Here is a 24,719-nt window from a genome sequence, read left to right as displayed (position 1 = left end):
ATAGCTGAAGTGACAAGTGTGAGGCCACTTGTCTCACTTCGATCCACTTTCTAACAAGTGTCAGGCCACTTGTCTCACTTTGGTCCACTTTCTTGCCACATGTCCCAATCTAAGAGATGGGTCCTTCCATAAACTTTATTTCTAAAAATATCCCAACTAGTAGACATTCTGTCATAGGCACTTTGCCAACTCTTGGTATCTGCTCAATTCCAAATGTAATGATGCGAACAGAATTTCCATCGGAGTCGGGCCAAAAATAGCAACTCTCCTAAATTTTAGGAGTGTGGTCCTTTGTATTCTAGGATAATCCCCCATTCCCAAAGCTTGTACTTGCCAAATATTTAGACATCCTGGAGTCCACCAGACCCCTTTCATACTGGGAAATGTCCAGGCTGGTGACAGGCTTCCATAGAAGCCAAAGCACGAGAGGCCGAAGGACGGCGTCTCATGGAGATGGAGGCGTTGCAAGCTTCCCAAGCAGCCGACCGTCAATGAGAGAGGCCAACAAGGCCAAGGAAGACAAGGGGACGGCATCGCCAAGTGGGACAACCACCTTAGTACCACGATGGATCAACATCAACAAAAGTTCGAAGCCTTGCTTCTCACACCACAACCATCGAGACCATCGGCACTCCCAGAGAAGATACAATTCAGTAACTATGATGGTAAGCTTGATTCAAATGTTGTTATTCATGGCTTCATCAGTTTATTTCCTATTTTGCCATTGTTCATAGATCCGACCAAGAAAGGGTCATGTTAGCCCCTACGCACCTCCAAGAAAATACTGCCTCCTCTAGCAAAGAGGCATCAATTTTCTTCTCCTCTAGTGAAGATACAGCAGCTACCATGTCCTCTTGCCATGAAGACATGTCATCTGGTGGTGGCCCTTCTACCAAAGAAACCACCAATGCTACTGAAGACTCACCACCCAACACCTTTGATAGCAATGAAGAGCCTTAGTACCCTAGCTGAAAACGGGACCTTATGGCCCAGCAAGCGACTACAGTAACTTAAGCTGAATCATCATTTGTACTTCATTACAATTAGTTGTTCATTTATTTGTTGTTATACAATACAAGGATTAGGTTATGTTACTTGTTTGTGATTGTGTTTGCAAGTCTTCTCCCTTTGTTAGCACTTTCACAGCACCTAGTCTTACAACACAGTTGATGACAAAAATCAACAGTCTGTATGTATGTACATAAGATTGCAAATAGCAATTTGCAACTTGTTTGCATATGAGTGTATACACGAGTGCTCAGGTTTCTTCTTAAGGTGTGCATTCACATAGTTCAAGCCCCTTCTCTTTTAAAGTGCGTCCACATGGTTCAAGGATCTTGTCCAAGAACGTTTTTACACGAGTGGCCGTGCTGCATAGAAGGCATGGCTCATGCTTTTTTCCCTTGGGTTATATTCACATGGTTTCAGAAGATGTTTTCACGAGAGGAACTCACATGCATAATCGTCATTCTTTTTTTTTACAGGTGTGGCCATTTATGCATAGAGGACATGGCTCCTACTATTTTCCATTAGGATATATTCACATGGTTTTACTATATGTGGTGTTCTGTAAGTGATGTTCAAGTTTAAGGGGGGGGGGGGGGGGGGGGGGGGGGGGGGGGGGGGGGGGGGTGGGGGGGGGTAATAAAAAAAGTTCACACACACATAAGAGTTCTTCAATGGATAGCCATAAGAGTGTATCCACATGGATTTTTCTCTTGACAAAGTGTTTTCATATGGGTACTATTCACATGTAGAAGGCATTCAATCGAGGCATGGAAATTCATCATGGTAAATGTGTGTAGAGCTTGATTGTGGTGCGTGTCAAGTGAGTACAAGGGTCCTACAAGGTTGACAGCCTGAAGCAATCCATGTCCAACTCAATTAAGAAACACCCACACCGTACAAAACTAGATATCTCAAATTTCATTTGACATTTAAGAAAATCACTCCCAAGAAATAGGTAGAGCTTAAATTCACTGAATTTCTCTACCAAATTTATTATTTCTTGATCAACAATTTTAACGCCATTAAAAAGGATCAACAATATCTACATCATCTCTCTATTCATCTTGTGCCATCTTGAGATTTAGATGTGCCTTCTCACATGCTACCGCTTGAATCTTCAGCTTGTGCTTGTCATTTGGTGGCTTTAAAGGTGTTCAACTCTAAACAATAGTATCTATATCCCCGTATCGAGGTTGGATTATTTTAATTGCATCATTAAAATTTACCCAACAACCTTTATACCTGGAAGCATCATTTCATGTTACAACCCCACGGATCTCCTAAATACGAAACAGAAGTGATTAGTACAAACCCCCTAATAGGGGCGCAAGCTAGCTCACCTCCCAACCATAGGTTCTATGTTTCGAACCACCCCCGAGCCAGGGGCTAAGGCTGACTCCCATAGATTCATGCCAGTCCTTCAGCATGTCAATCTATGCTCTGTCACACACGTAGCCTGAGTCTTGCTCAAACTCTGACCAATAGTGAGGTTATAACAACAATAACCCATGTTTCACTTATATAGTGCCCAGTGCTGCTATAAATAGCTAAACTGTTATAAATAGCCGATACACATGGATTTATTAATAATACTTAGCCGCCCGTATTAGCTTGCTTTCTTCTAATCCTAGGGCTCCCCTAACCTTGCCAGATTAGGCCACTAATCCCAAGGATTAGTACTAGGTACATGACATTTAACCTCTCCCACAAACTTAATTATCCCAGACCTAAGTGACAAGTGCTAAATTTCATACCTCCTCCACAATTACAGCTTGGTCATCATCAAACAGCATTCAAAAAGGTTTAGGATCTAGCTGAAAAGCCAAAAAAATACTACAAAACCTTCAAAAGGACTACCAGCTTACAAGAACATTGCATGGTGCATCATTACTAGTATGCACTTGCACTTAGAAGCATGTGCAGAATAGGTTGGAACCAATACTCAACGAGCAAAATCACCTTACCTGTTCAAAGCCAACCAAAATATTGGCCCATTCAATGTTGCGAGTAATGATAAGATCAGTCCGTGCAAGTAAAGGAGCAACTCTTGCCTGCATATAAGAAAATCTGTAAGGTTGGCATTTAAAAAACAATTCAATTTTATAAAGCATCATCTCTGATTGCAGTAAAACAGAAAAAACATTGAGGCTTTTACAATTGGCTGAATACCTCAACCCATAAAAAGATATATTTGGTTTTAACACAAAAGAAGAATACGTTGGAGATGTAAATCTTGCTCTATATGGGGGTTTACTTGTGCAGTTCGGCAGTGCTAGGTTTATAAGGGAGGCCTATAAAAGCCACAGAGGAGCCCCCCTACCTTCACTCCTTCAACCCTCTTGTTTTTCTCTCTTTTTTTCATTTGTGTGTGTGCATGTGTGGTGGTGGTGGTGGTGGTGGTTGTGTGGGGGAGGAGACCCGATCAGTGGAACAAATTCGCCGTGCTTGCACAGATGCAGACTCACCTTGTCAACAACTGTACGGGATGCAAACAATGGTTTTTTTTCAGGAGAGAGATCCTACTGAAGTTGCCAATTTTCTTGCCCGAAGGCAACCACAGGGGCTAGTGGGAACTCCACCTCAAGTATTGCCAACGGGAGCTACGGGAGCTCCGCCTCAATGATTGGCCTAGCAGTTTTAGTCACAAGCTCGCACCACGAGGCCACTCGAGCATTGGAACACACACACCCAAGTACCACACAAGGGGGTACTGCCCTTTCCAAATATTGACATTTTTCATGCAATGAGCAAGTTGTCAGGACAGGCCCCACAAGTGGCCCACTCGGTCAGATGGAAAGAACAACCTCCACAGTTATTAGTAAACTATGCGATGGATGCAAACAATGTTGAGATCCAAATGCATTAAAAATGTGGAAAATGCAAATGCACCATCACTTCTCACAAAGAAAACAGAAAATAGATAGGCCTCTGAGGATGAAAGTCCTTTAAGTGCTAAATGCTTGAGCTAAAACTCTTCCCTGCTGCACAATTCAACAAAAATGTGATAATTGGCATTGTATGCTTAATTGTTCAAAAACCTAAATCTGGCCTCCAAGCTCCTCAATCCTAAAAGTCCCATAATATTTTCCTAAAATTGACACAAGAAGTGAAGTAATGTTAGTTATTGCTCCATGTGAAGCTTGGGTCTCTCTATGTTCTTGCTCCAACCAAATGTGAGAACTGGCATTGTATGTTGAATTGTTCATCAACCTAAATCTGGCCTCCAAGCTCCTCAATCCTAAACGTCCAATAATATTTTCCTAAAATTGACACAAGAATATATATACCGTCATAAGGCCACATGAATCTGAACTTACAAATAATTTTAAAAGAAAGAAGAGAATCACCAAAAACAAACAAACTTTTATATATATATTTTTAAAGCTTAATAGAGATACCGAGAAAAAATAATAATAATAATAGTAATAATAACTTGCAAAAATAGACAAATACATAAATAAATCACACACGCCTACATACACACAAACAAATTCTTTATTAAACCACAACAAAAGAATTTCTAGCAAACAAGCCAAATAAATTTTTAACAACTAATAGCAAAAACAAACTTTAAATGACTAATTCACTAAAACAAAACAAGTAAAGACAAGAATACAAAAAGTGCGAACTTTACCTCAAAGATTATCCAATCATGACCTACTCACGTCATCAGTGCCCCAAACTTCAAAGTAGGTGCACGGTTACATATATAAAAATATGTCCTAACCAAGAGGACATAATTTTTATACAGAGACCATCAAGCTGAGTTTCTATCACTTCAACAATAGTTATTGCTCCATATGAAGCTTGGGTCTCTCTATGTTCTCGCTCCACCCAAATCGTTTTGAGGCCATTCCATGCAGCTTCTTCATTGCCTTCGATGACCTTGCAGCTGCATCTAGGTCTATCCTGTGTGTAGTCGCACATGTTGAAGTCCCATACATAAAGCCTTCGCGATTCGAGACCCATCAGCCTCCTCAATGTTTCTTATAAGATTGTAGCTAAAGCCCTGGCAATAACACCCAAGGATTGGATGAAGGAAATGGTCAAGAAAGAACAAAAAGAACTCATTAAGGGCAAGTACATACTTGAAGCAATTGCCACCTCATGGGAGGGTCAAGAGTGATCCAACAATCTAAACAAAAGTAGCATCTCTTTAGAGGTTGGCCCAGACAAAGCTGACATTCTTCACCTTATGGGTCTTGGGCCACACTTTATCAGCTTGGTCGAACTGCAGATGACGGGTTCTGCCTTTCAGATTGACATTAATGGGCAATGATATGGACCTATTGTCCTACAAAGAAGAGTTATAGGCAAAGATGTCCTCTTTCAGCTCTTATCTTTGAGCTAGACGACCTTGGATGGGACCTATAAAGAAAGGCTGAAGCTGGTCTAATTGAGAGGTTTGTGCAACTAAATGCCAATCAACACCTTATGGAGCTACTTCATGAATATCACTGAAGATGGATTTATAGAGAGGCCTAGATACATGGAGGCTTTTTACCACACGACTCCCGAGTGGCTATTGGTCAACTTAGAGTTTCATCACATTGATTGGAGATCAAGACTAGCAGAGCAGCACGGATCCCCCAAGAGGAGAGGGTATGCAGATTGTGCAGAGAGGAGGTGGAGAGTGAGGAGCATTATGTATGCAGATGCAGAGCATATACAGCCATCAGAGAGAGATATCCCATTTTATTCAGAGAGCCACATTCCCTACGCCAGATCTTTGAGGCAGCAGACCAACGCATACTGGGGAGATTCATTCTAGACATACAGCGTCACAGAGAGACATCATTACAGGCTCAGACAGCTCCGGAGGGGGGGACGACAGACACAGATTACTACATTTTTTCAGCAATCCATCCCACTCCCAGGCCCTACATGGCAGGGAATTACTCTCCAGAGAGCAGAGACACTCAGAGCCCGCAGGAGACAGAGGACACCTGGCTTTCGGACACCACGCCTATACCAGACAGAGATGACAGAGATCAGAGCTCTGTTTCACAGAGAGGGTGCCACGACTGGCTCGCTTCAAAGCAGACCCAGGCATGTTCTTCAGGGAGCTGTGGACACCCCCTTCATTGATGTATACCATTTTATACCCCCAGTATGGTACAGGATGGAGCTAGCTAGGTTGCATATCATGATTGTATACTCCATGCATATAGCTTTGCATTCTCCTAGTAGTAGAGCTCCATCCCCTCCCCCACTCATTGTACTTATTGCACACCTCGATTCAGCTTTTGAGTTCAGTATTTTTTCATTTTGTTGGGATGACAGAGGATACCCCATGCAGGTACACCGATTTGTCTCATAGGCCGAGTTCAGTCTTTTGGAAGACGTTAATAAACTCTTTCTTTCTTTCTTTCTTTCTTTCTTTCTTTCTTCAACTCTACCTCTTGTGTATAAAGATTAAAGTGGATTGCTTCATGCTCACTAACCTAAAGGTATAAAGAAGGTCTTGCTGTGCATTATACGATCAAACTAGTTGCATGTTACATTGGTATTAGAGCTTCTTGTTGTGCCCCAGCTCAACTACCTAAGTGACAGCAACCCTAGCCACCATATAAGACCAGTCGGCAGCCCTTGTGGGCCTATGCAACGGTCGGCCAGCAGGCCAAACTATGGTCGGCCAGCAACCAGCAACCAATAAAGTCCTCGCATCAAAGACCAACATTAAATGCAATTAAACCCAGTCATTGCACAATAAATGCAGGCCGACAGCCCTTCTACCAGCCGCCCAGCACCCTGAGTCCATATAAAAAGGCAAGCCATCATCAATCCCAAAAAACATCAAAAAACGATTCAAGACTCAAGCAAAACAGTCCAGTATGTGTGCTTAGGCCTCCCGCCTTTGCATACTTACAGCCAATCTTGTGCTTTCAGCCCAAGGCAAACGAAGCTCAACGTCTTCAAGAGTTCTCAGCACACCAACCCTCAATCTCGAGCCAGTGTATCCTCTTTGAAGATGGCTCCCCAATCGCCTACAGCTTATGCACAGTTCTGCCCAACGTTTGGTCACTTTGTCCTTGAGTTTGGCAGTTAGTTAATCAGCTTGTCCGCTCAATCTTGTGGAAACAGTTCAACTTGTATTCAGTTCTCTAGAAGAAGAAATAAAGCAAATACTCCTGCTTGCGGGAGGGGGGGGCTTCAGTGGTTAATTTGGGACCCCATCTGGTGTCGTCTTGACTACATCTTTCAAATTCATGTATGCTCTTTAAAGGACTCCTAAAGACTCTCTAAACTCAGGTTTAAAGAAGGCCTCGTTGTTTCACACGGTCCTATCTTGGCGTATGCTACATTGGTATTAGAGCTTGGGACATGATTCAATCAGGCAACCTAGGGTGAGAGCATCTTGTGGATGGTAAAGCTGAGATCGGGAAAAACCACTCGCCCATCCACCATGGCATCAAGCTCCGAAGATATCACTAAAGAAGAAGAACCATTTGAAGAAACACTTCTACATAAAGAAGATGAAGACAACCAGAAGTTAAAAGAGCAAATAAGGAAACTCTACATTCAACTCGAAAGAGTCCAAATGGAAAAAAAAACTAGCAAAATTACAGGCAACCTTGGCCCAGCAAGAGACACCCAAAGAACAAAATTCCTCAATGGAACGGTGGTGTCAATGGATGACTGAAAAAGAAGAGTGAGACCATGAAGCAAGACTAACCGAACAACTGACAGAGAAAGCCAAACGCAAGGCCAAAGAGGAGCGACTGCGGGCAAAGCTCGAAGCGAAGGCAAACCACGAGGAACAGGCCCAAGCAGACTTGAGGGACCAGTTCCAACAGACACTCCAGACTCTGGAAACTTCTTTCCACCCTTCTTAGTCCTCCACAACCCCAACCACAGCCTGGATCCATCATCCGAGCCTCACCGAACTTCACCAAGTACGATGACAAGTGTGACCCAGTTCATTCACCAGTTTGTTGCCCATTTTCCACTCTCCATGTAACATGCGGATGCTTCGGGGGAGATCGGTAACTTCAATGCTCAGAAATCAGCACACTTGTCGCGACGAAATTAGCGCACAAAACTGAATGTAGATGTGCAGAGAAATAGATAGAGAGAGAAAGAAAGAAAGAAAGAAAGATTTTATTAACGTCTTCCAAAAGACCGAACTCGGCCTATGAGACAAATCGGAGTACCTGTATGGGGTATCCTCTGTCATCCCAACAAAATGAAAAAGTACTGAATAAAAAAGCTGAATCTGGGTGTGCAGGGGATGGAGCTCTACTACTAGGAGAATGCAAAGCTATATGCATGGAGTATACAATCATGATATGCAACCTAGCTAGCTCCATCCTGTACCATACTGGGGGTATAAAATGGTATACATCAGTGAAGGGGGTGTCCACAGCTCCCTGAAGAACATGCCTGAGAGAGAGAGAGAGAGAGGGAGAAGAGGACACAGTATTGGGTCCCGAATACCCTCTGTAGGGCCCCCCACGAATGGTGTATTTGCTTTTATTAGAATGATGCAAATCAGAAAATAAAAGACTGAACCTGGACCTTCTTGACTGAGGTAAACTTCTGCCCTTGACCTTCAACCTTCACCCTTGTGTTAGCTTCTCCTTGGCTTGTCTAGGCCCCTTGAGTAGCTTCAACACCTTGTGAAGAGTAAGATGAATGACCTGATTTATGCAATGGGTATTTATACCCTTCTCTTATGCTTGTCGGCTGGTTTTACTCCAGTCGGCTAACTAATAAAAGCCTCACGACTGCATCACATAGCATTAAATGTTGGACAACCATGCGCATTCACACTGGACTGTCTGGCCAGCATGCACATCTCACATGAGCTGCTGGGCAGCCTGTGTGGGCTGCCCCACACCTGGCCGACAGGCTTTTAAGGGGTTGATGCCCTGTCGGCTGCTTGTCCAGAGGCCCTAGGGCTGGCCGACAGCCCTTCCAGCCCATCCCATGGCTGGTGAGCATAGCCAACGCCCTCCTGGCCCTTTGGGGGTGGTTCTACACCTCCCCCATGCCCCCATAACGTTCTTGGGACAGCCCTATGGGCTGGCCCCATTCCTACATGTAAATCCTACCTGTCTACACAACGGTTTGACATCCGATGTCATACCAGATACACTGAACCACTGACATCATTCCAGAGGGAGACTCACAGCGCGGACTGGCACTATTTCATGTGCAAGACAATGCACACTTGACCTTGGACGCATGTGCAGGACAATGCACACCTAACCTCGGACGACTGGAGTAGAACCCTGGCTGACTCGTCCCAGATTGGGCTCACATGGGACCAGTTTTCCAACCTAGGTCCTGCACCTTCTGTACAAATATGTCTACGTGGCATCCAAGGGCGGGATGCACATGACATCCCCTTTTGCTTAACTTGACGGAAGCTGCATAGCCTCCAAATAATCCGTCAATAACGCCAGATAGTCGTCAAAAAACTCTTTGTCAAGCCATACCGCTTCGTGGGTCCCTCGGTCTTGAAACTTTGTGAGGAACTGTCTTTGTCTTCAACCTAAGCTATGCTTGAAGTGGTGCAAAAGTATCTGTTCTGGAATCATAACTTCAGCTTCATCAATGATATCTGGTTCCGCCTCGTCTTTAACTTCTGAAGGGATCGAACCTGCATATGGTTTTAACCAACTGACGGGGAACACATCGTGCATAGTCCAACTGGGAGGTAGCTTCAACTTCATTGAAACCTTGTTAATCTTTCTCTGGATGGAAAAAGGTTCGAAACTCCTGAATGACAACTTTGGGCATCGCTTGCCCACCTGTTTCAACCTTTGCTTCATAATCCGAAGATCACACCCAATCACCTTCCGAAAACTTCATATCCCTTCGATCTTTGTTGGCCTGTCGAGTGTAGGCCTCCTACGCTTTGGCCAACCTGTCTTTTACTGACTCCAAAATCTCTTAGTAAGACTCCGTCAATTTGTTCGCTTTAGGTACTAAAGGCAAGGTTCTGGTCAATAGCGACTGGAATGGTCTTCCAAACCCTGCCTCATATGGAGTCCTACCAATATGTCACCAGCCTGGACATTTCCCAGTTTGAAAGGGGTCTGGTGGACTCCAGGATGTTTACATGTTCTAATATGCATTGATGGTATCAACAAGTGTGTCAAAGGCCCTAGTCCCCTGGGCACCCGCCGCGAGTTTCATTGGTATCAGAGCATAGGCTTTCTTGGAAGCAGAGGCTTCCTTCTATCAATAAGGAAGAGAAAAGATCTCAAGTGGGGACCACACTTACCATCATTGCTGTTAAGCATGGCCAGCCGCTTCATAGCTTATGAAGCAAGAGCATGAGCAGTAGAAGCCTTGTTGATCTAAGGATTTATGAATTCACAGAATTTTATCGTGGAAGTGTGAAGTTGGCTTTATGTGCACACGTTTAGCACTCTTTCCATATGGATATTGTGGATTCTATTATCAAGCTTACAGGCAAGCTATATGGAGATATATCTCTGGATATCTTAAGGATATGGTGACGAGATATTTCTTTTGGCTTCATGACCAACCTCGCAAAGAAAAGCTAAGTATACTTTGAGTTTGCAAAGTTGGTGCTTTGGCTATTTACTATGAAGTGTTTTTGATGTTCACTAACCCTTGTATAGCTATGCAAGGAGAAAGGTGTTGTTGTTTGTCTTGAGATGGTTTCAGGGAAACATTGTTTATGGCACCCTTTAATGGGATGAATTCTTTTCATGGCTCCCTTTATTGGGATGGATTATATCCATGGAGATTTCTTTCTTGGACGAGATTTATATAGATATTGGGCTTCACAAGCAATTTCTATGGACGAATCTATCCGAGTTTATAGAGAAGAAATCTTTGGATATCTCATGGATATGATGCTTTTATGGATAAAGTCTACCTCTACTCCAAGGTGTGTGGTTAGCACGGAGTATGTGGTAAGAGTTATGGTATACAAGGATTATGGTATACAGGTCTATGGATTCCTGGACTTCTTTTCTAGGGATTTGGATCCATCCTCAGGTTTATGGATTATGTTTATGATTCTCTTTTACTGGGATGGATTATTCTTTTTGGCTCCCTTTATTTGGGATGCATTGGACTTATGAAACTCATGATTCACATACCTTGTGTAGTGTTCTCTTGTCCTACGTGCTCTCTTGAAGATTGTTTCTACCATGTGAGGGTGGAACAATAGAGAGCAGATGGAAGGGAACATGGACACTTCAAAGGGTAGTGACAAGCACAACATACCCTGTGTAGTGTTCTCTTGTCCTACGTGCTCTCTTGAAGATTGTTTCTACCGTGTGAGGGTGGAACAATAGAGAGCAGATGGAAGGGAACATGGGCACTTCAAAGGGTAGTGACAAGCACAACATACCCTGTGTAGTGTTCTCTTGTCCTACGTACTCTCTTGAAGATTGTTTCTACCGTGTGTGGGTGGAACAATAGAGAGCAAATGGAAGGGAACATGGGCACTTGGAGAGGGGAGCGTGAGTTGGTGGCCGAAATGCCTACAAACTATTGGTGGCCGAAATACCTAAAAACTATTGGTGGCCGAAATGCCTAAAAACTATGTGTAGCAGAAATGCTTATGGAACACCAGGTTATCTATGCCTGCGAGTGATTGTTTTATCTTGTTACTTGAGCCCACCTCTCATCCAAGGTGTGTGGTCCGAGTACCAACATGGAGTGCAAGTGGTAAAGTGGACATGACGGGACTTATGTCTATGCCAAGGGACATGTGGACCGATGTCTTGTTGGCAGGAGACTTATTTTGTCTCGCCCATTTACTTGGGACATGGATTATGATATCTGGACTTATGGGACTGTTTTGTCTCACCCATTTACTTGGGACATGGATTATGATATCTGGACTTATGGGACTGATTTGTCTCGCCCATTTATCTTGGGACATGATTATGATATCTGGACTTATGGGACTGTTTTTGTCTCGCCCATTTATCTTGGGACATGATTTTGATATTGATATTATGGAGACTTATTTAGTCTCGCCTATTTCTTTGGGACATGGATTCTTAAGTTATATTGGATTTTTGAGACTGTCTCGTCTCGCCCAATCGATGGGACATGATTATATCTTGAATATATGGCTTGAAGCTTAAAGTTGCGGACAACTTTTAAGAAGTTGGGGAGGATGTCACCAGCCTAGACATTTCCCAGTCTGAAAGGGGTCTGGTGGACTCTTAAATGTTTTAATATGCATTGATGGTATCAACAAGTGTGTCAAAGGCCCTAGTCCCTCGGGCACCCGCCGCCGCGAGTTTCAAATAGCTGAAGAAAAAGAATCATTCAAAACACCTTGAACTAAAGGCAAATAAGATTCCCACTTACCTTGCTGATCGTGGACATAACACTTCAACACATCAAAGGCCAATTGGTTGTAGATTTCTGTCTGGCCATCCGTCTGTGGGTAAAATGCAGTAGAAAAATTCAATTTAGTACCAAAGTTATCAAACAATGCCCTCCAAAAATGACTGGTAAACTTGGCATCTCGGTCTGACACTGGTCCTAGGAATCCCGCCAATCGAGTACCAATGCCAAATGAACAAATGGGCAACATTCTCGATAGTCACATTGACCCTGCATGGAATAAGCATAACAAATTTGCTAAATCTATTAACTATAGTTAAGCACTGAGTATTACGCTTACCCGGACTGGGTGACAAAATCCATCGAAATATCTTGGATAGGTCCCTCAGGAATTGGCAAGGGTTGTAACAACCCTATATTCTTCCCACGAGAGGCTTTCACCTTTTGACAAATATCACAGTGATGTACATATGAAAATACATCTCGCCTCATCTTTGGCCAATAATATTGCCGTTCCAACTTCTCCGCAATCGAATTCATGCCCCTATGACCACCAGTAATGGCGTCATGGGCGTCATGGAGAAGAGCTGTCCTGAACGACTTCATGACACACAGTCGGCCTTTGTAAAAAAGCCAACCATCACGTATCAAAAAGTGGCATGGTCCTGTCACATCCAATGCCTTTTCCCACTGTGTATTGATTTCCTTAGAATCCGCGTACGTGTGCTTCATGTCGTCTAGTCCCATACCAACAAGGTCGAGTCTAGTGGTCTGAATCAAAGTTACTTGTCCCTTCGTGCTCAAAGCATCAACCCACTGGATTGGCCTTTCTTGGAAGATACTCAATCAGACCACCAAATTCTTGCAATATCTAGCTCCAGTGGTGTGGTCGGTCACTCCACTGTGCACTTGGCATTGTCTGAATCCAGCGTAATGCTTGATGGTCAATGCGAACCTCAAAGTCACGGTCATAAAGAAAATGTTTCCAATTTTTCCAGGCAAAGGCAAGCTCCCTGCCGAAGAGAGTTCCTCTTCTACTCGCAGACAGCGTATAGAGGTGACAGGTGCCCAGGTGTCAGCCTCTGCTCGGATGGAGCCAGTAGTATAGCCAGCCTTGTTAGAGGAAGAACATGAACAAGAGGATTTATTTCATGTGCAGCTCCTGAGCATGGTTGGTACCTTTGAACAATTGGTGAAGAATCCCAGGATGAAAAGGTATTTGCAGTCAAGGACAGGGGATTCCTAGGCTGAATCATCTCAGCATGCAGTTGAGAGGGCACAGGAACAAATGCCAAGGATGCCACAGCATGTAGAGCAGACACCAGCAGTGGCAGCTGATCCAGTGCAGCATGTTACACAGGCACAGGTACATGCATTTAATGGCCAGGAAAGTAATGTGCAAAGGATCATGCCGACCATTCCTCCATTCGTTGCTTTCCAGCCTGGCTATTTTGGTGGTGGGTCTGTTTTCCAGGCCATGGCTAGGCCGCCCACAGTTTTGCCACGACTGATGTCAAGAGGGTCACCAGGAATGATGCCTAGGAAGCCGTGAACCCTCTTTATGCCAATATAGGTGTGCAGCCCGGATTTCAAACTTATTTTAGTCCAGCTTTGGGGCCCGCAGCACCGGTCAGTGTGGCTGAATTTTCTCAACCTAGTGGACAAAGAGCAGTAAGGACTGATGCAGAAAAGGTGCAAAAGGATTACAAAGAAGGAGGTCAAGTAGTAAAGTTTGAGACTTTCAGTGGGATGCAGGACAAATTGAAAGCGCTGACTTTTATTCAGCAGTTTGATGCAGCATACACATGGGGTAACTTTACAGAGTCTTCTAAGGTGCGGAAGGCTGCTACTTTCTTGAAAGGCAATGCATTGCAGTGGTGGACCACTGTTGATGCAAGGACAAGCACCTGCTACATGGGTTCAGTTTAAGCAGCAGTTCTCTTTTGCCTGGCTTACAAATACTTTTGAAGTGGATGTTATGACAGCATGGCACAAACTTGATGCAGCCAACTGTGTAAATTTGGAAGAGTATAATAAGAAGTTTTGGGATGCACTCTTGCCAGTAACTTCCTACAGGACAGTGCCATTGTCAGAGCAAATAGAGAAGTATTGCTGTGGTTTGCCCAAAGAAATTAGGGATTATTGCATTAAGACCAATGTTTCTAATATGACTCGGCTCATTGAGAATGCAAACATGGCTAATGCATTGCTACAGGGAGGTTCTCGTGGCTTTAAGAGCACAGTGAACAAGGAACCTCAGGGCAAACAGGAACCAGTTTTGAAGAGGTATTTTCCACCTAGACCATTCTATGGAAAGAAGCCATTTGAGAAGAAGACTTGGCAGTCACAGCCTCAGAAAAGTGTTGGTAAAGGCAAAGGACAGAAGAGGCCACTGTATGGCAAGTCATTTGAAGAGAGAAAGGCATTGATGCAAGCTCGGAAATGTTTCATCTGTGAACAGAAAGGGCATATGGCTGCAAAATGTCCACAACAGCCAGCAAAAGATGCCGAGGATAAAGAAGGGCCACTCAAGAAGAAGACAATGCCGAGTGCAGGATTGGTACCTGACATGGTTGGTGACCAGCCATGACACATGTGATAATGCTACAGAATTGTGCAGAGCATGGGGTAAAATCAGAGATGCTACAGTGCTGATTTTCTTTGACCTTGGTGCTCGAGCCAACTTTATTTCACCGGCATTGGCAGCCAAGTTGGGAATTCGCGCTCAAGAGATGGGACCAGTTGGACAGGCTGATTTGGCATGCCCTGGGCATTCAGTTCCTGTCACTCCTATACTTGGCAAACTTCGCATGCATATACAGAGTTACGTGGACACAGAGGAGTTTCTTATCATGCCCTTGGAAGGATGTGATGTCCTGTTGGGAATTCCATGGTGTCATAGGAAACATGCAGTGTTGGATGCTTTCAACAGGAAAATCACAATTGTACATAGGGACAAGACTCATGTTTTGGATGTGAAGCTGAAAGGAGAGTCTGTCCCAGTTATTTCTGCTTCTGCTATAACTTCAGTAATGAAAAATCATCTTTCTACGTACTTGGTTTTTGCAAAGCAAGTGAATGAAGTTGAAACTGATTTGTCTACACTAGACGAAGGTAGAAAAGCTTTCTTGGATACGTTCAGAGACTGTTTTTCATAGTCTTTACCAGGAGAGTTACCCCCTGAGAGGCCAGAGGATCATGCCATAGATCTTATTCCAAGGTCTAGTCCGCCCAATAGGCCACCGTACAGGGTTAGCGCAGCCCAGCAGAAAGAGATTATGACACAGGTTAATGAGCTGTTAGAGAAGGGACTAATTCAGCCCAGTAGTTCCCCGTTTTGTTCACCTGTGTTACTAGTACAAAAGAAAGACGGTTCATGGCGAATGTGTATTGACTACAGAGCCTTGAACAAGAACACGATCAAGAATAGATTTCCGATTCCGCGCATAGATGATATTCTTGACCGTTTGCAAGGAGCAGAAATGTTTAGCAGGATAGATTTGAAGAGTAGGTACCATCAGATTAGAATCAGACCTGAGGATGTGCACAAGACCGCATTTCGCACTACATTTGGTCTCTATGAGTTCTTAGTCATGCCCTTTGGATTGACAAATGCTCCTGCCACATTTAACAGAATGATGGACAGAATTTTCCGTCCTTACAGAAGCTTTGTGGGCACATTCTTTGATGACATGATAGTCTATTCAAAGAGTGAAGAGGAGCACAGAGACCATTTGACAGCAGTCTTTAATGAGCTGAAACACAACAGATTGCTCATTAATGGCAAGAAGAGTGAATTCTTTCTGGAAGAAATTCACTTCCTTGGGCACATTGTATCAAAGGATGGTGTCACAATGGATCCTGCTAAGATTGAAGCAATCGTTTCATGGCCAGATTTACAGACTGTGCATGATGTTCGCAGTTTTCTTGGCCTATGCTCTTACTACCGCAGATTTGTAAGGCATTTTGCAGAGATTGCTTCACCGTTACATGCGCTTGAAAAGAAGACCATTAAATGGCAATGGACAGATAAAGAGAAATCAGCATTTAGATGCCTGAAACAGAAAATGACTACAGACCCTGTGTTGATATTGCCAGATCTGTCTAAGTCATTTGTTGTGCAATGTGATGCATGTGGGAATAGCATTGGTGTTGTCTTGATGCAGAATGGCCGAGTCGTGGCATATGAGAGTAGAATACTCTCTGACACTGAGAAGAACTATCAGATTTATGAGAAAGAGCTGCTAGCTGTGATCCATGCACTTACCAGTTGGAAACACTATTTGCTTGGTGCTGATTTTGTTGTGCAAACGGATCATCAGACGCTCAGATACTTTCTCACACAGGCAAAGTTGTCAGAGAAACACATGCGCTGGGCAAATTTTTTGTCAATGTTCCATTTTCAGATAGTGCATGTGGAAGGCAAGAAGAATGTGGTTGCAGACGCATTGTCTCGCAAACCACAAGTGTCAGCTGTTTCTATTTCTTATCACCAGGAATTGGATGATATGAAAGAGCAGTATACCAGTGATGAAGATTTTTCCAAAATCTATGAGCAGCTAATGAATAATCAACATCATGATCACTATGTTCTGAAAGACGGCTTTCTCATGATGCATGGAAAGCTATGTGTGACTAAGCAGTTAAGGCCGAAAGTAATGCTAGAAAGTCATGCTCCACCGTATGCTGGACATCGAGGCATTGATGCTACAGTGAAAGCCATTGAGACTTTCTTTTATTGGCCAGCTTTGAGACGTGATCTTGATGTTTATGTCAAATCTTGCCTAGTATGCCAGAAGGTCAAGTTTGACAGACAGAAGGCACCTGGGTTATTGCAACCACTGCCTATTCCAGAGAGACCATGGGAAAGTATTGCCATGGACTTCATTTTTGATCTTCCAAGAACAACAACAGGGAATGATGGAATCTGGACTGTTATATGCAGATTCAGCACGCAGGCACACTTCATTCCTGTTAGAAAGAAGATTAAACCAGAGCACATGGTACATATTTTCATGCAGAATATCTTTAAATACAATGGTATGCCACAGTCTATTGTCAGTGACAAAGACCCAAGGATGACTAGCTTGTTTTGGAAAGCATTGTTTGAGAATATGGGCACGACCTTGAAATTCTCATCTTCTTTTCATCCTCAAACTGATGGGCAGTCTGAAGAGGCTAACTCTACTGTCTTGGATCTGCTGAAATGTTATGTGTCAAAACATAAGGCAGCTTGGGAGCATTATTTGCCATTAGTAGAGTATGCTTACAACAATACGGTGCATTCCTCTACTGGCAAGGCGCCTTTTGAAATTGTTAAAGGTGGCAAGAAAGTACCTCCCATTCTGCAGACAAAGGATAAGATATTTGAAGCAGATCGGTATGTTGAGGGATGGCAAGAAGCGTATAAGAAGGTCAAATATGCCTTGGAAAAGTCACAAGCTAAGCAGAAAAGAGCTGCTGACATGCATCGTCGAGAGCTCTTGTTTAAAGAGAATGACTGGGTCTTATTGCGCTTTGAAAAGGCACGACTGAGAAAAAGAAAGGGCAAGGAACGTCTCTTTCCCAAGCTCAGTATGCGATATTATGGTCCTTTCCAAGTCTCAGAGAAGATCAGTGATATGGCATACAGGCTGAAATTGCCAAACACTTGGAAGATCCACAATGCATTCCATGTGAGCCTGTTGAGACCTTTTATTGGCAATGTGCCAGAAGATATGATGCCAGAGGAACAGCCTGAAGTGGAGGAATTGGATGAAATTCTGGTTCCTGAGCAGATTCTAGCCCATAAAGACAGAAAAGTGAAAGGACAAGTTGCAAGAAGATACTTGGTGAAATTCAGAAATTATTCAACAATGGATGCTAAATGGATGGATGAGGTTGAACTGGCTGATTCACCTCAGTTTGATGCAACTTTACAAGGAAGCCTTCCTGTTAGAACCTGCAATGATTTAATATGCTTTTTGAAGCTAAATTCTGAATGACCTGTACATTTCTATTATATGTTTGGCAATGTACAGTTTTGACATTTGTTGTCAATGACTTAATCAATGAATGAACTTTCAGTGCTTTGAAGTTGTATCTGTTACGCTTCAAATGAATGATTTACATGTTGTGACACTAATAGTACAAGATATATGCTATCGCCCTGTGTTGCATCCGGAAACATGTATTTGAAAGGCTTGAACCTGCGATGACACAAATGGTAGTAGGGAATTCCTATCATCGCCCCGTGTCATCCGTTGGCAGGAGATACATGCGATGACACTAATCACGTGGGGAGTCTTGTGATCGTCCTGTGTCATCCGTTTGCATGTGGACTTGCAATCGAGGTCGCTTGCTTCTTTCAAGAGGGGAGTATGTCACCAGGAGAGGTGAAACTTTTTGCAGTTGTTTTCCTTATTTACATTTCTTTATAAATATATATATATATTTTTCTTTTCTTTCTCTTTGGTTGCTGTTGTTTTCCCCCGGGATCTCTTGGAAGGGCTTGGGCCATTGCAATGTCAGAATGGGTCAGCCAATGGGACTTTGGACCAGTGATTGGCTAAGCCTGAGAACTGCACTGAAAGATGAATGACAGTGTCCAGGACATGGTCACTGAATGAGGGCATAGGCCGGTTTACACTAGTAAGTGGCCGCCACCGAAATGTGAATGTATCTTGAATTCTAAGCAAATTCTGAAGTGACCATAGTGGTCAAAGATGGTCAAGAGACCAGAAGGAATGCAGATGACATCATCCCTAAAATCTAGGGAACTGCTATTTTGGGCAGTGTCGGAATTGAAAAGTGTTCGCGTCAGTTTGTGCGGAATGTCAAGGGGACCAAAAGCTGACAAAGGACTGTTTTGTGAGAATGTGAATCAGTTAGGAGATTTTTAGCTTGGAAGATTGCATGTGGAAAAGGCTTAAAAATGTGCCAAGTGTCAAATTTATGTGCATTTTCCACATTGAGAAGAGGGAAGCGTGGGAATTTGAGCTGAATGAGGCCCATTTGCAGCCATCATTATGGTGGATTGTTGCAGGTTAAGAGCTATTGTGGTGCACTCCCTTGCCCTACAACTCATGTATTGAGGGTTGAGCTTGCTCCCCACAGCCTCTCTCTCTCTTTCTCTCTCTTGCAGACTATGGAAATGCTCTCATCATATAAAATCAGGTACAGTTGTGTGAATTTCATGCTTATATGCAAAGGCTAGTTGCCTCCTTCTTGAACAGGAACCGGTGTAGTTAGTTCCTACACCAAAGCAGGGATGGAAGAGGGTAATAACCTCTTCAATACAATGCTGTTTCAGCACTGTTTAGGTGCTGTTTTTGGGCTGTTATGTTGCCCGGTTGATGCCAAAATGCAGTAGGACTTTGCTAAAGTCCTCCAGGGCAGTACAAGGGTTATTTTGGGCTGAAAACAGGTCTATGCAGAAAATTACAGCAAGCTGAATTGTGATGTTTTGGACTCCATTGGGTAGCCTGATGCCTATGGAAGTGAGCCTGTCAGTTGGGACTCATTCTGAGATGTTATGGAACAGTTTTAGTGCAGTTATGCTGGCAAAATTTTTCCCAGAATTTGTAAAACTCAGCTGATGCAAGTAGAGTGCTTTGTTGCACTTGTGCTTTGTATTTTCCAACCTTTTAACAATAAAGAAATACTGCAAGGGGCACCGGACTTCGCGGCCAATGTGTTGTTGAGCGAGGGAGCGAGGATTCTGTGATTGTGTGTCTGAGTAAGTCCAGGTTATTTGTGAATGAATTACCGCTTTATGTGTCCATAGACCGGTTTTAGGGGGTGTTAGACATCATCATCCCCTTGCTGCTCGCTTCCTTTGTGGTGTCCTATTTTAGCCTTTAGGGCTGACCATGTTAGCTAGAGGGGCTGGTCACCCCTCACATTATATTCCCATTTTTTTCCCATTTTGTGGAGTCTTGCTTTTTTCCCTAGTCGTGAGAGAGCTGGTCGGCTGTCCCTACTTTGGCGTATATATAGCCGGGGCCCGGGACATTCCCTCCTCAGACTTGACTTGGGTATTTGCCCCTTGCATGCCTTAGTGCCTCTACATATTGGCTTGCTGCAGTCCCTCACATACGAGGTCTTCTTCCCCTCTTGCTCGGGACTTGTATTCTTGTTTAGTGATATTGAGAGCAGGTATACACTGTGTTTTCTCTCCATATCTCTCTCTCACTCTCTCTCTTGTGTTTCCGCTTTCCCATCTTCCACTATGCATTCTCTCACGTCCTTGCGTTTGGCAATCTCCGTCAATCATACTCGGTAAGTTCTCTACATTGTAACAGTTCTCCAAAGTAATAAAACAAATACTCTTGCTTGCGGAAGGGGGTCCTTCGGTGGGTATATTGGGACCCAACCTGGTGTCATCTCTGCTCTCTCTCTTTCTTCAGCTCTACCTCATGTGTATAAAGATTAAAGTAGATGCTTCATGCTCACTAACCTAACAGTATAAAGAAGGTCTTGCTGTGCGTTACACGATCAAACCAGTTCCATGTTACATCCTTCTCAACAAAATCCAATGTCATCTACTTCTTCTGCTATTGGAGGCCCTCAAATGGTCGAATTGAGAGGCTCAACAGACTCCTTAGGGGCGTTTTGGAAGGAAGAAGAAATGGAGAAACCAAAAAGGGAGGATTGAGTGGGAGATATGCTGCCTGCCTAAAGAAGGAGAATGTCTGGGACTGATCAACATCCAAGCCTTGGTGGATAGGCTAGCTGCCAAATGGGTGGTGAGAGCCGTTCATAAACCCTTACATGCATGGGCACTTGGTGCATGTGAGCCCTACAGAATGCAAAGCCTGGAAAGGCCTTTCAAGTTTCAACTTGTCTATGCTTTGCGCAAAATTCAAGTCCTTGGATCTAACCTTTGGAAAAGCATCTGGATAGTATGGGAATCCTTAAAACATAAGCTCAATGGCAGGGAGATTCAGAGCTACAAACCAAGACATAATCTGGTTCTCTGCATGCATATTAGACACAGACATCAACACTAAATGAGCCTACTCTCTTCACAAGAAAGGGCTACAAGTTTGGGCTGACTTGTGGGACTTTCAGACGTATTTGTGGAAACCATGGCCAATCATGAAGGAGCAGTTTTGTCTCAAAAACATCCATCGGGTGATAATTGGGCAAAAGACCCTCAAAAGGGATACAGGACAAGAAATTGCAATCCAAGCCAAAACTTTGACTGGTAAAAGGAGTAGAGAAGAAAAAATGCCTAACCAACTTACACAAGCCAAACAAAGTGCACATGCCAAAGGCCTTGGTGGAGAGACTCAATCACGAATGGGGGATCTCTTCCCCCAAGGACCATTGGATTTCCAGATTTCAAAAGGATTGGAAAGTTATATGTGTCCTAGATTGAAAGCCTTCCATTGGCTAATGTTACATCAAGGCCTTTGGGTGAAACACCGTGCTAGACATTGGACCACAGAACAATTGGTCTAAAAATTCATAATCTTTTATTTGTTTTGGGGATACAGGAGAACCTGCTGTTGTGGAATTGGATTGCTAGGTGTTCTTTGTCTCCTTCTCATGGATACATGCAGCCTTGGAGAGACCACCACACAGCTTGGATCATCATTAGTATTTTGGGTTGTTATGTGCTGTGGATTCAGCGCAATCATTTAACCTTTAAGGGGGACCTTTTGTTTTCTGCTCCCAGGTTTCCCCTTGTTATACTTTGAGAAAGGGACCTTGGCTGTGAATTTCATAGCCACCATCACCCTCAGCACAAAAGCCAACAGGAATGGACCTACCTGAACCCACAAACGAAGCCAACTTACCATAATCATCGCTGAGAAGATTCTCCATGCCAAAGATTCTTGCAAGAGAATTATTAAGCATACCTCGGGGGCGGTCGCAAGAGTCAGTTAAAAATGGTTATCGGTTCATTGCAACCATAGGACATGATTTGCCTACTAATATGAACTATGATGATGCCCACCGTTGGTTGGATAAAGTGGGGGATGAGATCACTACAGACCTCAAAATGGCCGAGAGCTAATCAATTGTCCTGCTCACATTTCTTTTCCAAGACAGTGCGACATTTCAGAAGGCACGTCAATGTGGAGTACTGGATCAACCACCTCACCACGGCGGAGGCCATTTCCAACGAGATCAGATTCACCTGTCAGGTATTACCATTGAGTGGAACGCTGACTTTGCTTGGTCCTTAGTACAAGCCAGTCCAAGGTTTTATGTCTATCTACTTGAATGGACCCTTGGCCTGGGATTTTGTAACATTGAAAAGACTGGTGGCTCTGTTACTGTTAAAGCATTAATGTGATCTAAATTTCCAGAAAATATTGTAAAGGTCTAGTTTCAAAGCTTCTAATAGCGTCCACTAGATCCTGCTTGTGCCATTAGTTCCCAAGGGTCAAGGTAGGTTTATGGGTAAGCGCACATCCATTAGTAATCGATCTTCATACAAAAAAACCACCATAGCAAGGGTCATGCAATGCATTCTAGTAATCAATCTTAACCATTAATTTTCAGATCAAGACCACCATAGCATGCCTTTCGGAAGGCAAAGTGCAGTATACAAGCTAAGAGAGTAATTTGTCTCCTCCTCCAAGTTAGACATTAAAGAAAACTAGTATTATGACAAATTCAGACTCATACTATTTGCTTAAAACTCACAAATGAAAACCAGCAAGCTTTGACTTGAAGGTACTCACATCTTCAGAAGTTCTTTGCTGTAAGACTCCCTCCAGCGGCTGACTTGGCAAAGGCGTCTCCAAAAAAGATGAATCTTGGGAAACAGCCCCCCTTCTTCTTAACCTTGCTTGCATGCGCTCCTTATCGAAGCGCCTCTCTCTAAGAATTGACATGCGTTCAGCTAACCTATCTCTTGTCCAGGGATGACTGCACATGGTCTCTGAATGAGTTTGTATCCACCTGCATGATGATTTCTGCACTCCCTCTGCACAAGCTCCCACCTCTATGATATCTTTGTTCTGTAGCATCCTTGCCACTCCCAATAGACGGGGAATATCTGTATATGTGATGTTTTCAGTTAAATTTTTCCCTTTTAGAAGGTCCTTCTTATCTGTTGATGTGTAGAGGTAAGCATGGCTATGGCAAGGGTTCTGATTTGGTTGTTTCTCTGAAGTTCTAACTCCATAGCTGGTCAAATCCTCCCAATAAAACTCTGCAAAGATGCCATGCTTTTGTTTCTGCCACAAGAAAGGGGTTGGGGGGGGAAGAGCATCTTTAAGATTAGGGCAAGGAACGCGCATTCCTTTGAAAATTAGTGCAAAGTACACAGAGATTTTGTGTGGAACCTATGAAACACTAACAGATTTCACTGATGAGCAAGCATGCAATCCCATTAAAGGAAACTGCAAACATCACTAGGGCAGACTTTGCACGTCATTAGGGAAAACTACATGTACTAAACCCTCACATGTATTCTTAACAGATTTCAGTTCATGTAGTGCCGCTGGAAAGCATTTGATCATTAAGAATCCAACCAATAAACAACAAGGTTCAGCTATGGCATGCCAGTGGAGACGTATTCTTAACAGATTTCAGTTCGTGAAATCATTGGAAGGCCTATGATCGTGAAGAAATATAGCCATAGTGTTTTCAAAGACAGCAAGGTTCAGCGATGGCATGTATAAAACACATCAGCACATGACAGGTTAACCCATGTCTGTGCACGTGCATTTTGCAGGAAAGTTTTCTAACCGTGATAAGCGCTTACCCGGAGATGCGAAGGGAAGCGAAGCCGCATCCGAGCCCGAGAAAGGAACGCCATCGCCAGAGCTTCCCTCCTATTCAACACCACTGTAGGGGCTATCGTATACTCCCCTTAGGCTGGATACAAAGGGTGTCCCAAACATGTGGGCAGCCAAAAAATGCCTTGTGCACTTTTGAATGGGCGTACTCCATTACACACCAACTACCCACGTCTGTGTTTATATAAAAAAGAAATCGCTCGTGCATGGACGCCCCCTTTACACACCGTCCTTTACACAACGTGCATCTCCATCAGCATGTTAACCTGCGTATACATGCAACATGTAAAGAGCCTGAGTCAGTGCATGCCTAGTCTCAATTTGGTTCTCAACACATACGATAAGAGTCCTTGCATGATAAATGATTGTAAATACAAGTGCAAGTGCTCCTACTGTCTTACTATGCTATGGAAGAATGAATTGGTAATCAATCATCACTTATCCACATACTTACATGCTTCACCTCGTAACTTACAAGATGCTCCTAAACTTCATCGCAAAAGTAATTTCCATCCATACAAATAGAGAGTTGGAGACTTGAACACCATCACCACAGTTATTGTGGCTACACCCTACTCTCTTCGAGAGGAGGGGATGAACTAGATTTATCTTACCCCCTCCCCTCCTCCCATCTACAAAAAAGAATGAGAATGAGTAGGCATATGAGATTTAAAAACCAAATAA

The 24,719-nt window shown here is 43.5% G+C and overlaps 1 protein-coding gene across 3 annotated transcripts in view; it reads right to left on the bottom strand.

The window, feature by feature from the left end:
* The window catches only part of LOC147604816 (phospholipid scramblase family protein C343.06c-like), a 50,413-nt gene extending 26,223 nt beyond the window's left edge, over positions 1–24,190 (bottom strand). For all 3 annotated transcript variants that reach the window (XM_086794535.1, XM_086794536.1, XM_086794537.1), the window contains exons 1-3: positions 24,002–24,190; positions 22,974–23,471; positions 2,973–3,059 (exon numbers count right to left, since the gene is read on the bottom strand). In XM_086794535.1, coding sequence (XP_086650661.1) covers positions 2,973–3,059; positions 22,974–23,471; positions 24,002–24,055 — 639 coding nt within the window. In that variant the 5' untranslated portion in view covers positions 24,056–24,190. The remainder of the gene's footprint in view (positions 1–2,972; positions 3,060–22,973; positions 23,472–24,001) is intronic.
* Positions 24,191–24,719: the final 529 nt, after the last annotated feature.

The sequence above is a fragment of the Cibotium barometz genome, chromosome 61 (genome assembly GCF_041138505.1).
Source record: "Cibotium barometz isolate CiBa-2024 chromosome 61, ASM4113850v1, whole genome shotgun sequence".
In the NCBI taxonomy this organism is placed as follows: Eukaryota; Viridiplantae; Streptophyta; class Polypodiopsida; order Cyatheales; family Cibotiaceae; genus Cibotium; species Cibotium barometz.
The sequence above is the reverse complement of the archived record's forward strand: the minus strand, read 5'-3'. Positions and strand labels throughout refer to the sequence as shown.